At 34.1% G+C, this 13,225-nt stretch overlaps 3 protein-coding genes across 3 annotated transcripts; 1 reads left to right on the top strand and 2 right to left on the bottom strand.

Annotated features, from left to right (window-relative positions):
* The first annotated feature begins 3,174 nt into the window (after positions 1 to 3,174).
* Positions 3,175 to 5,817, top strand: LOC112707109 (expansin-B3). Its single transcript, XM_025758692.3, has 4 exons — positions 3,175 to 3,458; positions 3,574 to 3,874; positions 4,166 to 4,295; positions 5,184 to 5,817. The coding sequence occupies exons 1-4, from the start codon at positions 3,293 to 3,295 to the stop codon at positions 5,376 to 5,378; spliced, it is 792 nt and encodes a 263-aa protein (XP_025614477.1). The 5' UTR covers positions 3,175 to 3,292; the 3' UTR covers positions 5,379 to 5,817.
* Positions 5,818 to 7,355: 1,538 nt separating this feature from the next.
* Positions 7,356 to 9,236, bottom strand: LOC112707110 (clathrin light chain 1-like). The gene is made up of 3 exons (XM_025758693.3): positions 8,726 to 9,236; positions 8,293 to 8,446; positions 7,356 to 8,206 (listed from the first exon to the last, which is right to left on the bottom strand). The coding sequence occupies exons 1-3, from the start codon at positions 9,058 to 9,060 to the stop codon at positions 7,739 to 7,741; spliced, it is 957 nt and encodes a 318-aa protein (XP_025614478.1). The 5' UTR covers positions 9,061 to 9,236; the 3' UTR covers positions 7,356 to 7,738.
* A 164-nt stretch (positions 9,237 to 9,400) lies between these two features.
* Positions 9,401 to 11,470, bottom strand: LOC112707108 (probable polyol transporter 4). Its single transcript, XM_025758691.2, has 2 exons — positions 11,094 to 11,470; positions 9,401 to 10,922 (listed from the first exon to the last, which is right to left on the bottom strand). The coding sequence occupies exons 1-2, from the start codon at positions 11,311 to 11,313 to the stop codon at positions 9,547 to 9,549; spliced, it is 1,596 nt and encodes a 531-aa protein (XP_025614476.1). The 5' UTR covers positions 11,314 to 11,470; the 3' UTR covers positions 9,401 to 9,546.
* Positions 11,471 to 13,225: the final 1,755 nt, after the last annotated feature.

Below are 13,225 nucleotides of genomic sequence, written 5' to 3'. Positions count from 1 at the left end.
TTTGTGATTGTGTTTATTTAGCTCATTAAGCATGCTTGTATCTTCAAATTAAATACATCTTATTCTTGGAAACAACCAAAAAAGCTTAACTACTACTCCGATTATTTTCTTATGAAATCCTTTTTCTAGAAGCTTTCTTCCCCATATCTTTGCCTGATTTGATACTTTGTTTCTAAGATTAAAATAATTCCCACTCAGGACACTAACTTGATTAGTTTTATTTTTAACAGTAACTTAAGTAGATCAAAGATTAATTTATTGTAAATTTAAGTTTTATTTAAAATTTTATGATTGAATGATAATATATATTTAAGACAGAATTCTAATTCAATATTTGCTTTAATAGATGAATAAAGTAACTACTCAACCAATCTATCTAAATTAATTAACCAACTGGATTAGTTGATCGTTGCATTTATTGTATAATTGATACTCATACTCCGATTATTAAGGGAACCTATTGCAAGTATATATATCATTCATGGAGATTTTTATTGTCACGCTAACTATATATATAACTGTCACTAGTTGAAATTACTTGTCCGAACTAATTTGCATATTGATTATTATCAATTAAGAATTTGATTAACACTTTAATTGTTTCTTCTTAGTACAATTTTTTTTCTTTACTTTTCATTCACTAGATTCAAACTTAAAATTATTTGAAGATGTCGAAATGGAGATGATATATTGTTTAAAATGATTCAAGATTAAACTAGATAATATAATTAATAGTATGCAATTATTCAACTTTAATTTATCATGAAGATATTGAATACACGAGTATTGAGCGATATTATTATTAGTAGCGGTTAGAGCGAAATAACAACCACCATTGAAACTGTTGATTCGTAAGGTGTGAACCTGCCGCCAAGTTGTCCCATGTGTAACAGGTTCTATATATTCAAGCTTTTAATTTGTTGAGAAATGCGGAAATATGCTTATGTCTTACAATGTTTTAAAGAGTTCTTAAAAATTATTTTTTATATGAAGTTAATAGTTGAAAATCGTTAGACAATAATTTAGTTAAACTTATCAAATTATCTCACGGCTCTGAAATATTAACTTCACGTAAAGACACGTACGTGACAATCCACTTTTTTTAATTTGTAGTGCTACTGATCAATTATAATTCATCATTTAATTAATCTTGCTACCTTGCTAGTCGGCACCAGCATCCAGAATTGCTGACATTAATTGGACGACCAATCACAACGTATATGTATAGAAAACATTCATGGATTTATCCGCTCAAAGCAGCATAATTATAATAACATTCTGATGATCTAATTTTCATCAGTTTTTTTGAATGTCAATTAGTGATGTCCAACGATTTAAGTTAACGCAAAAGGAAACATAATTGACATCAGTGGTAATTAATTAGTGCTAACTAACTACTTAAAAACTCCTCCTAAGTCCATTACGTTACCTTCAAGAATCAAGGAAAATGAAGTTGCTCTGGTGTTCCAAGCATCTGTAACAAATTGATGTAGTTTTCATTATGTTGCTTTATATTTTAAGTTTTAACTGCCTCCAATGTCATATTTCAACCTGCATTATGCATAAGCTAAGCTGCATATATATATATATATCGGAGAAATAATAATATTTTTTTATATTTTTTTCATATTTTCTTATTTTCTTTTCATGGAGTAAAAGATTTCTCACGTATATAACAAAACCAAAGGCAATAATAACAATATAATAATTGCATTGATATGATCCACAGGCCCACAAATAACAATTATCATTCTCAAATCTAAAATTAAATCTGCTCGCGATTTTCTAAACCGTGGATATATACGTGGTTTCCACTATATCAGATCTGAAATATACCAACCAAGCCTTTTCTATTTTGTCATACTTATAACTATTTAGAACTACTCACCCGAAATTGGAGGAATTATTAAAAAGAAGGGACCATATTTTTTCAAAAATGATAGAAGAGACGTTAATACATCTAGTTGTGCATGACCACTTTTAATTTCTGCATGTTTTCTTTTCATAATTGTCTATTGCAAAAATAAAAAATACGCAATAATGCAATTGGCAATGAATTTAATTGATTATGAATCCTCCTGAGAACCTAATGGAACATTTGTACGTACAATAGGTTATTGAGTTAAAAAATAAACATCATTCATACTATTCAAAATAATTATTTGGGTATTAGGGATAATAAACATCTCATGTCATAAAATCACTCATTCCAAAAATTTAAGTTAATTTTAGAGTTTACTAAGAATCGAACTCTTAGCCTTTCGAATTTAGAACTCTAATACCATGTCATGATACTAATCATCTCAAAAACTTAAACAGATAAAAAAATGTAACACTAATGATTATATCTTTAATATTAAATTAGACATCCCTAAACTTTCATTATACACATTGTACAAATATTTCATTCACTCCTTATTTATTCTCATTGATTATTATTATGTAATGTAATGTCAGTATTATTTAATCGAACCAAAAATAATTAACCACATTACCTCACAAATAAGTCAAGATTATCCACTCACGATTTCACACCGACAAGGTGAGAGAAGAGAGCACAAAATGATTCTCATAGACCCCGTTTTGACCAAACGGCAGCTTGAATAGCCAAAATAACGTCGTTTTCATGGAGCATTTACGACCTAACTTTCTCCATCATTCGACCGTTTTGGTTAGCTGAAGCTTGAAGCTCAAACGAACAAACGGATTAACGTCAACAAGTACATAATAAACTAGAATCAGTGAATCACTTAAATTAAGTAAGTAACAGAATACATTGTTCGTTCTTATTAAAAATGACCAATAAACCCATACGACTTTCGATGCAATTAAGTATTTTTTAAAAATTATTTATTATTTATTAAAAAAATAAAAAATAAAAAATTTTTGCATAAAAAATAAATATTTAAATTAATTAAATAATATTATTTAAATTAAAAAATTTACTTATTTTTTTAAGACTTTATGTCAAGAACTTATTCATTTCGCACGCACATGCGGAATTAACGCCTTAACCGCCGGTGGGACCCGCTAGGACCCATCCGAATGGCATCTTCAGTAAATAAACTAGAGACAATAAGGGTAATAAGGTCAAAATATCGATTCCGTTGGAGGTTGACCCCACCATTCTGTTGCACTATAAAGAAGACCCAAAACCTCCCCAACGGTCTTCATTCATACATACCACACCAAACCCCGAAAAAACTTCCGCCGGCGACACTTCACTTCCGCCGCATTTTTTCCCTCGGGATCCGAGCTCGCCGGAGCTTTCATTTCGCAGTCAGTCACCACAATGCAGCTCCACCACCGTGTCACCGCCGTGTCAGTTTTGATATTTTGCTTCGTAGTGATGTTAGTTTGCGGCCAGAAACAACGGCCACGGCACCGCATCCTCGATCCACATTGGCATGCTGGCACCGCCACGTGGTACGGCGATCCCGAAGGAGACGGTAGCACCGGTAATTAAAGGCTCATTCTCCATGTTCACTCCTTGAGTGTACTAATAACTAACTAACGGCTTAAATATTTTAGCGGCATGAATTTAAATTTGTTAGTGATGGTTGTGGATTGTAGGAGGGGCGTGTGGATATGGAACGATGGTGGATGTGAAGCCGTTGAAGGCGAGGGTGGGTGCGGTGGGGCCGGTGCTGTACAAGAACGGGGAAGGGTGCGGAGAATGCTACAAGGTGAAGTGCTTGGACCCAACCATATGCTCCAAGCGAGCGGTGACGGTTATAATCACGGACGAGTGCCCTGGTTGTCCCTCTGATCGAACCCACTTTGACCTCAGCGGTGCCGCATTTGGCCGAATGGCGGTTTCCGGCGAGAATGGTCAGCTCAGGAACCGAGGCGAAATCCCAGTCATATACCAAAGGTACGCACGAATATGCATCATATATATATGTACATGCAGAAGATTCTTTCTGTTTTGTTTTTTAATTTGACCTTTTAATTGCACTGGTAGATAGAAACTGAACGAGATTCTTGCCAGAGGCCGTGGTCCCCTCCAAGGCCTTACTGTGTTTCTATGTTTGGGTTGCAACTAGAAACTTGAAACAACATGTTGAAGCTATCCTTAGTTTTGTGGATTAGAAGGAAAAAACGATATTATATACTACTGAATGAATGACCTTTATTTTGTTCTATGTGATTGCAATATTTGCAGAACACCTTGCACATATCCAGGCAAAAACATTGCCTTCCGTGTCAATGAAGGTTCTACACCCTTTTGGCTATCACTCTTGGCAGAGTGGGAGGATGGAGATGGAGACATCAGCTCCATGCATATACAAGAAGTATGCATTTTGCTCCTCCTCTTTATATTTGTTTGCATAATCTTTTACTGAATTACCAAATCTTTAATTGATATGAATATATAAGAAAGTGATGTGATTCTTATTAATGTGTTATATTGATTTAACACATATTTAATTTACCATTATACTTTACGTCTGTTGTTTGAACAATGTTATGTGAAAAGTGGCAATTGGAGTTGAAAGCAACCGGCTAAACGTGCGCTAAAGCTTTTAGGGTCATTCATTATTTTTAGGGTACCAATTAAAAAGCAAAACAGCATGGCTAGGTTCCAAATGTTGTGGATGTGTCTCCCTAGATCACGTGCTAGCCTAATGCCACCACTTCCATCTTTTTTGGTACTTTAGATTGGACCCTCTTTCTATCCTATTAAAAATTGCTATCCATAGTGTTGTTAATTCTCGGTGGTGCCCTTTTCCCTCTATATTTTGTTTTCTAAGCATGTGATATATGGGACCTCTCTAACCAAACTTCATTCCTCACTTCTCCCCCACTATATAAAATATCCTATATATGGGGTCCAAGATCACTCAACTCGAGTTTCTTATATAGCAAAAAAGTAGCAAAAAATAATTCTTAACTCTTTAACTAGATCTTTTCAAGAAGAATTATGCTTTATATAGCTCAAACTGAATTTCTGAGTTATATTAATAGTTACATGACCCTACAAAATTTCATGAGTTCGTTATACTATTAATAAGGCTGAAGAAGTGAAAATTACGAGGGGAGGGGAGGGGACAAAGTAAATTTATTGTTCCTTTACCAAATTTTGTAGGAGAATATAACATTAGTCTATGGCAAATCCACAAGATTAAATAATGATACTAATTTTCTTATACTATGTGTTGTGATTGATCATATATTGGCAGGTAGGGTCAAGTGAGTGGCTGGAAATGAAACATCTGTGGGGTGCAAATTGGTGCATCATTGCGGGTCCTTTAAGAGGACCTTTCTCTGTTAAACTAAGCACATCGTCAGGGAGAAGCCTCACTGCCAGGGATGTTATTCCAAGCAACTGGTCACCGAAAGCCACTTATACCTCTCGCTTGAATTTCATTCCTTAGGTTCATGCATGCTTCATTTGCAACTTTACAAGACCAAAGGGACTAGTAACATTAAAGAATGCTTTTTTTTCCCCAGTTAAAGTTGGTCAAGTTCCACAAGGGAAAACTTCCGTGGGTTATTATACTATATATAGATATATAGATAGATATGTTGACAGTGTTACCCTTACCCCTACCCTTTGTCTTTCTGTTTTCTTGATAGAAATTAAGTAGCCGTTGAATACACAATGGCATTTTTATATGCATTTTTCCTTTTGTTTTTGTATACATCCTTTTGTGGTGTGCATATGTTTAATTGTAACTGATGTTGTGTTATGTAGCCATCTCCAAAGAGGAGAGAGAGCTTGTAGTGTATAGTATCCTTCATTGTTTGTACTGGCCCCCTTTGGCATTATTAAATAAAGATATTAAATAAATGCATAATTTTGATATGAAACAATGTATTGTGGTCCTGACCATTTTGTTAAATTTTATTTTCATATGGACAATAAACTATGTCCAGTCTAATTTTTATAAACCAAAACTGATGAACTGCATTTGATGCTGAGTCTAGGGAAAACCATTAATTCGATGGCATAATTATAAGCATTTGTCTAACTTTCTATAGAAAAATGATTGATACTTCCAACTAAATAGAACATTAATGACACATCAATTTTCGTAATTATTACTGGCAAATCTAGTTGATGTGATGAAAGAAGATCAAAGCCAATGGGTTCCCTAGCTACAACACCTTGGTTATAGGTTAAGGCAAACAAAAAGTGGAAAATTAAGTTGGTAGGGGTATCCTATATATGAGATATGAATGGAGACAACTTTATTGGGGAATTTATGAGTGTTGTTCTTGAGTTCCCTTTGAGTAAGTTAGTTAATGTTAGGTACAGACTGTGAATGAGTGAGTGCATGATGAACTGATGATGGCTTTACAGGCTCAGAGAACTGTTAAGAGTGTTGACCACATCATCATCAAGATCCAGCACATGGTGAGGTTTTGAGAATATCACAAGGGAATCAAGTTGGTGATTCTGGTGTGACTTGTGACTGGTGAAATGAAAGGTTGTGTGATCTGAGTAATTCACATGTGGGGATAGGGTATGCCGTGTGCGGTGGCCATGCATGTTTGATTCTTGTCACTTTGGACATAGTTGTATATATTGTTACTATCACATGAGAAACCATACTCTGGTTAATCTTCTAACACATTGGGTATATATGTTAATGCACCACACATTCTATCAGAAAAAGGAGTCAGAAATTGTTTGTGTAGGTTAATTGAATCTTGTAGAATTCTTAAACAATGTTTTTTTGTAGCAATAAAAATGCTGATATGTGTAGAATTCAGCAAAATCATTATTTTCTTTTCACATATTCAATTCCTAAATGTGTATAGTAACCTCTGGCTTTTTATTATTATTAACTATTATTAATGATTTCTTTTTGTTGCACTATAGTTTTTCTTTTATATATGGTAAATGCTGAAATTAGTTTGGCCAAGTGGGCTAGCCCTTTGTGACACAAACTACAGGATTTTCATCCTCTGAAGCATTTGTTTGGATTTTGGATACCTTTCTTGAACTATAAATTTGACCCTAAGGATACATGCGTTGAAAATGTCAAAGTTGTTTCTCTCTTCTTTGGCAAAGAGATAAAAATAGGGTCTTTTGCATTGTAAGAAAAATGCTTCTGGTTGCTTTATTGTTCTGCATTGTTTATCAAAACATAACTCAATCCAATAACCAATAAAATGTAAAAGTAAGTGGTGGCCTAAAATTCATATTGAGTAAATTATCACTTTGCAGTTCTGGTTACCAGTGTAAATTATCTTTTTCCCAATCAATCAGTTACTGATCTCATGTCTCTGCTTTGAACCAAAAATTCCACTAATTGAATCAAATGGCACTTTTAGCTAAATATTTTACATCTGAGAATTGAAGACTGCAACTCAATGGCTGAAACTATCATACACAGAAAGAGAATTAAGTAGAATAGGGTGTCTTAGATGTATTGGATGTGTTCTGAACTAAGATGAAGGCTTCATTCAAAGATAATATCTTTTTAACTAAGATGAAGGCTTCATTCAAATATAATAGTGCAAAAAAATATAGTTTGACAAGAAATTCAAAAATAAGAGGATATTAAAAAAAATTGCATCTAAAGCCTAAAAGTCTAGGACAGTAGTTTGGACTGATTCTCTCCACACAGTCCATACTGCAAAGCCTAAAGTATCTTCATAGAGGCATCACTTATTCTCCATGAATGTTAGAACAGAATATAGCAAGACCAAAAAGAATACAAAGAATTATGTGTGTGTATATGAAAAAAAAAAACATGATTACTAACATAACACAAAATTGTCTTCATCACTTAGCAGCTGCTGGTTCAGAACTAGCCACTTTGTCACCCTCAACTACAGCAGGGGATTTTGGTTCCCCACTAGCAGGAGCACCTTTTGCTGGGGTAGCAGTTTTGTTTGCTGCAGCCGATGTTGGTGTTTTGTTCTTTTCACTCTTACCATCCTTCCCTTCCTTAGCATCCTTACCATCTTTGCCTTCTTTGGCTTTGGAATCCTTGTCTTCTTTTGGTGGCATCATGTGAGATGGAGGGTTCTGTTTGAGCTTCAAGATCATTTGGCGCATTCTTGAAAGATCAGTAGGCTTCCCTGGCTTTGGACCCTGAATTACATGCACTGCAGGCTGCTTATTCTCAGCTTCCTTCTTCCCTCTCCTCTTCTCAATGTTCGGAACCTCCCGAGGGATGATCTCAGCTATTGCTTTCCAGTAATGTTTGTCAGCTTCTTTGTGGAATTTCTCTTGGTTAGACAAGAACAGCTGCACATATTCATACATACATACTCATTCCCTTCATATGCATACAAGTTATAAGGCATGGCATGTATATGTATATATATATATACCTTTTCTTTGTCTCTGTTGTTAGCTTTGGTTGTTTCACAACTGAGTTTCCTCTTCTCATAGAAAGCTTTCTTGTACTCTTCAGCTTCCTTTATGATTTGATTACGCATCTCCTTCTCCTTTTTCTCCTTTTCCTCAAGATGGATTGCGTTTTGACTGAAGCCATGGAAATTATTATGCAATCAGAAGAAATAGTAAACGAGTAATGTTTCATCATCATTAGACACTAAAAATACATAAACATTGCCTTAATTGGAAACCAAATCACTCTAACATTTACATCCACTCTTTCAATCAATCCAATTCAAAAATTATCATAACTTCATCAGTTCATAACAAAATCAATGCAGCATAAAAGAAACTAGAAGAACTATCGTACGGAACGCATAACTTGCATTAAAAACACGTGAAAAAAATAATATATATGAATCTAACCGTCGCCATTCGCGCCTGGCAAAACCTTCCTCCTGCATTTGGGTGTGATCAGGGAGCAAGGGTCCTCCTCCGCCGGCGGAAGCGAAGGTTCCGTCGTCGTCGTCATCATCATCATCATGGTTGCCATTGAAGGGTGTTGAAACTCCAAAGCCATAAACATCAGGAGATTGAGGATTGGTGTTTGTATCAACGGTGAGGTTGTTGCCGTATTGGGAATCGTTATCGATGTCGTTGGTGTCATCGTCGTCGAAGAAACCACCCGCTTCCACCCCCGGACCCGGCGATGGATGAGTACGTGGCTGGTCATCCTCAAACGAGTCGAACGACGACGCCATTATTAACTATACTACCACTCCTTTCTTCTTCTTCTTCTTTTTTGTGTGTGTATGTGTGTCTCTAAGCTTGTTGGATGGATCTGCTACGTTGCGTTCGGATCACGAGAATGTGTCTTAGTTTCTTCTCTCTCACCTCACCGATGAAAGAGCATCAAAGTGAGACAATTTTGGAGATTGAAATGCATAGTTTGTTATAGCTTATATTCTTAATACGTATCAAAGTTTTAAATATTTAACTAAAATATAGTTAATTTGAATACATTTTTTGTCCATATAATGAAAGGTGGCACCACTCTAAAAAAAAGATAACTAAGATATTAACAAGTGTTTAATTAAGTGATTTAGTCAAACATATCAATTCATTTAGCAATTTTCAACTATCATACATGCTAGTTAATAAAATTTTTTATCAGACCAGCTCTCTGCCTAAAACTCTGCTAATGAATTCTTAAAGGTAAAACCAAAAGAGAAAGAATAATGCTAGAATCAATTTGTTAAAATGGTTTTGTTCTGCACAAGTTGTTCAACTTCAACATCTCCAAGCTCTATTTGGCTTCCTTGCATAGCAAGTTCATTCTGAAAAACCATCTCTATCTGCTCCAATGACTTCCCTTTGGTCTCAGGAACCAGAAAGTAGACAAACAAAACAGCAAGACCAGAAATAGCAGCAAACACAAAGAATGTTCCAGCAACTGTGATTGCACGAGCAACAGAAAGAAAAGACATGGCAACAAGGCCACTGCAGAGTCTATTGCCAACGAATCCAAGCGACGAGGCCTGAGCTCGAAGCCTTAAAGGGAAGATTTCAGATGTAACAACCCAGCAAATCGGTCCTAGTCCTACCGAAAAGAATGCAACATTGCCACAGACAAAGAGAATAGCCAATGCAATCACAAAGGATCCTTGTCCAAATATAGAAAGAGTAGCTCCTATGCTGAACAAACAAATAGTCATCCCAATTGTGCTTATGTAAAGAAGAGGCTTCCTACCTAGTTTATCAACAAGAACTATGGCAACCAATATGAAAATAGTTTTTGATATTCCAACAGCAACTGTTGCTGCTAGAAGCTTTGAATTGTCCTTGATCCCAGCAGCTTTGAATATCTCAGGACTGTAATACACTGTTGCATCAATTCCAGTAATCTGCTGAAAACATTGGATACCACATCCTGTGATTAGCATCCGGCGAAGAGAAGGAGAAGGGAAGATCAATTCGCGCCACACCGGTTTGTCCTCCTTGGAAGGAACTCCAGCAGCCTGCTGAATTTCTGCCAGTCTCTCATCTACTTCTTTCTCATTCTCAATTGTTTTCAAGAGAACTTGTCTGGCTTCTTCAATTCTGTTCTGCATTACTAACCACCTCGGGGACTCAGGGATAACGAAAAGGGCGAAACCAATGAACACAGAAGGAAGAATTCCCACAGCGAGCATTATCCTCCAATTAATGTGTGCTGAGAAGCCTGAGAAGGCATAGTTTGATACATAGCCAAGTAAGATTCCAATGTTTATGAAAATCTCAGGGAAGGAAGTGAGGGTGCCTCTAGAGATGTTTGGTGAAATCTCTGCAATGTAAATAGGAGCTATGACAACTCCAAATCCTATTCCAACACCTGCTAAGAGTCTTCCAATCATTAGAACTGAAAATGAAGGAGCAAGAGTCATTGTGAGTGCACCAGATTGGAACACCACTGCTGCTACAGCCATAGTCCATTTTCTACCAATCATATCTGATGTTCTTCCACCTCCTAAACTTCCCAATAGAGAAACAACGCTCAGAATGCCAACCAGAAACTCTTCCTTCACCTCAGATATCTTCAGATCCTCTTTGATGAATATAACTGCTCCACTCATTACACCAACATCTGGGGAAACAAAAAGTCAACGTTTTTAATCATTCTAAAATAGCACCAAGGTTGATAGCCTCTACCAGATTTTGGAATTTATTCTTCTCTTAGGAATGTAAAGAAACATAAATCAAGAATCACAGAAAGTAAAAGAGATTAGATGATAATAAATAAAGCTTGCATATATACCATAGCCAAGAAGAACATTGTTGAGGGAAGCAAAGATGGCACAAGCTAGAACATATTTCCTAGTACTGCTCCTCCTTTCTTCTATGTGTCGTTGTTGGTTCAAGACATCATCATAGTCTTCTGCAAGCTCTGAATTCATTCTCTTGTACTTGTTCTTTGATCCCAATGGGATTCCAGACAACCCCATATCTCCATTATCCCCATGTTGTTGGAACCCCATGTTTCACTACTCTGAGTTGTAGTAGTAACCCTTCTGTGTCTCTGGTTGGAGACACTCCTATGACAGTTATGATCGAGACTACTAAGTTCATATACCGTTTGTGCTTTTGCTATTAGATCTCAAGAGAATGAAGATCTTGTGCTGTTGTACATGGACAACACTCATCGCCAACTTGCTGCCCCACTTGTATAATTTTATATTAAGAGAAACAGTTATTTTATTAAAATTTGGTCAGTATTTAATTATTAAAAATAAATAAGTAATTTTATACGCTAAAAACATTAATGATAGCTACAAACACAAAATTTGTTGGGTAAATTTTGTGATTTGTGGCTATTAATATTTTTAATAGTGTGTGATTACTTATTTTTTTTTTGATGATTAAGTATTGTCAAATTTTAATAAAAGTATTGACCTCCTAAACTTTTTCATTTAAAAATTATTAGATAATTTGATAAATTTGACTAAATTATTATCTAATAATTTTTAACTATCAACTTCAGATAAAGAACTGATATACAAATATATGAAAAAGATGGAAAAATAATTACTTGTATCTTTTTTATTGGTTTAAATTTTTAAAATAAATAATTTTATAATATATAAAATTCATTATTTATATATTAAAATTAATCATTAAAATCAGTTATTAGTATAAAATAAAGAAAAAATCTAGAGGTCAACAATTTTATTAAATTTTGGTCAACATATAATTAGTAAAAGAAAAATGAGTAATCTCATACTATTGAATAAAATCTTACACCATTAAAAATATCATTAATGACTACTTAATAGCTACAAATCACAAAAATTATTGGTCTTCTAGTATTCTTCATAAATAAATACTAAAAATAAATATATAATAATTAATTTTAATAGCTGATTTTAGTACATATTTAATATAGTTGTATAATATAATATTAAAATGTTTACAATTAAAAAGTTTAATTTGATCTTTATTAATTTCAAAAAGAGAAAATCTTAACATGTAATATTTTTGTTTTGGATTACATTATTACTCGTATAATACGTGCCTTCAAAGATGCATGTAAGTACTATGTGGGGAAGCATTATTGGAGAGATTTGAAGTTTGAACTCTTACTTATTATCATCATGCTTAAATGTTGCTTTCATGACAACAACTACGGTGGGGCTAAATATCATCATGAATAACATGGCTCTTATACTAGGTTTTAATTTTGGCTTCAAGCTTTGACCAATTTGTGATAATATGCTACTGTGAATTCTACCTTATCACATAGTAAACATTTTAAGTTATTCTTGCTTGGTTCTAAGTAAATTAATCTTAATTGATGCTAGCTTGTGTGTGTTTGTTGTTTATATATTTTGATGATAATCTATGGTCATGGAATCTTTTTACTTATTATTTATTTTTTTCTCGTTTTTGCAATTTCTGATCCTTCGTAGATCACATAATATTCCTTAAGAATCAATAGGAACCGACAGAACTTTTTGGCTTGTACCTAGGCCTTTGTGTATTTTTTTTCTCTCTTTTGAAATATATTATTAAAAACAAACGTGGGTTAATTTTTTTTATATGTAAAATATATTGGTATTTTTTTTGTTAAAATAGGATTATTTAGTGTAATTATATGTGGGTATATTTTATAAATAGAAAATTAATATATAAAGGTGTGTGTTGTAACACGCAAGATTTATGTTAAATACGACAACACGTAAAATATACGTTAGATACGTGTCATTATTTTGACAACACCCAACATGCATGTTAGACATTTTTTTTATACTTTTACAATTTTGTAAGTAGAAAATTAACATATAAAGGTAGATGTTGTAATACGCAAAATTTATGTTTAACATGTATCATTATTCTAATAACGTGTAAAATATGTATTAAATACGTATTATTATTCTGACAACACACAACATA

The sequence above is a fragment of the Arachis hypogaea genome, chromosome 8 (assembly GCF_003086295.3).
Source record: "Arachis hypogaea cultivar Tifrunner chromosome 8, arahy.Tifrunner.gnm2.J5K5, whole genome shotgun sequence".
Lineage (NCBI taxonomy): Eukaryota > Viridiplantae > Streptophyta > Magnoliopsida > Fabales > Fabaceae > Arachis > Arachis hypogaea.
The sequence above is the reverse complement of the archived record's forward strand: the minus strand, read 5'-3'. Positions and strand labels throughout refer to the sequence as shown.

Bases quoted from the DNA above. Each gene is read 5' to 3' on its own strand.
- LOC112707109 (XM_025758692.3), top strand. From the start codon at position 3,293: ATGCAGCTCCACCACCGTGTCACCGCCGTGTCAGTTTTGATATTTTGC. The intron at 3,459-3,573 runs GTAATTAAAGGC...TGTGGATTGTAG, and splicing joins CGAAGGAGACGGTAGCACCG to GAGGGGCGTGTGGATATGGA. The intron at 4,296-5,183 runs GTATGCATTTTG...ATATATTGGCAG, and splicing joins GCTCCATGCATATACAAGAA to GTAGGGTCAAGTGAGTGGCT.
- LOC112707108 (XM_025758691.2), bottom strand. From the start codon at position 11,313: ATGGGGTTCCAACAACATGGGGATAATGGAGATATGGGGTTGTCTGGA. The intron at 10,923-11,093 runs GTATATATGCAA...TTGTTTCCCCAG, and splicing joins CAATGTTCTTCTTGGCTATG to ATGTTGGTGTAATGAGTGGA.
- LOC112707110 (XM_025758693.3), bottom strand. From the start codon at position 9,060: ATGGCGTCGTCGTTCGACTCGTTTGAGGATGACCAGCCACGTACTCAT. The intron at 8,447-8,725 runs GTTAGATTCATA...CCATGGCTTCAG, and splicing joins GCCAGGCGCGAATGGCGACG to TCAAAACGCAATCCATCTTG. The intron at 8,207-8,292 runs GTATATATATAT...GAATATGTGCAG, and splicing joins ACAACAGAGACAAAGAAAAG to CTGTTCTTGTCTAACCAAGA.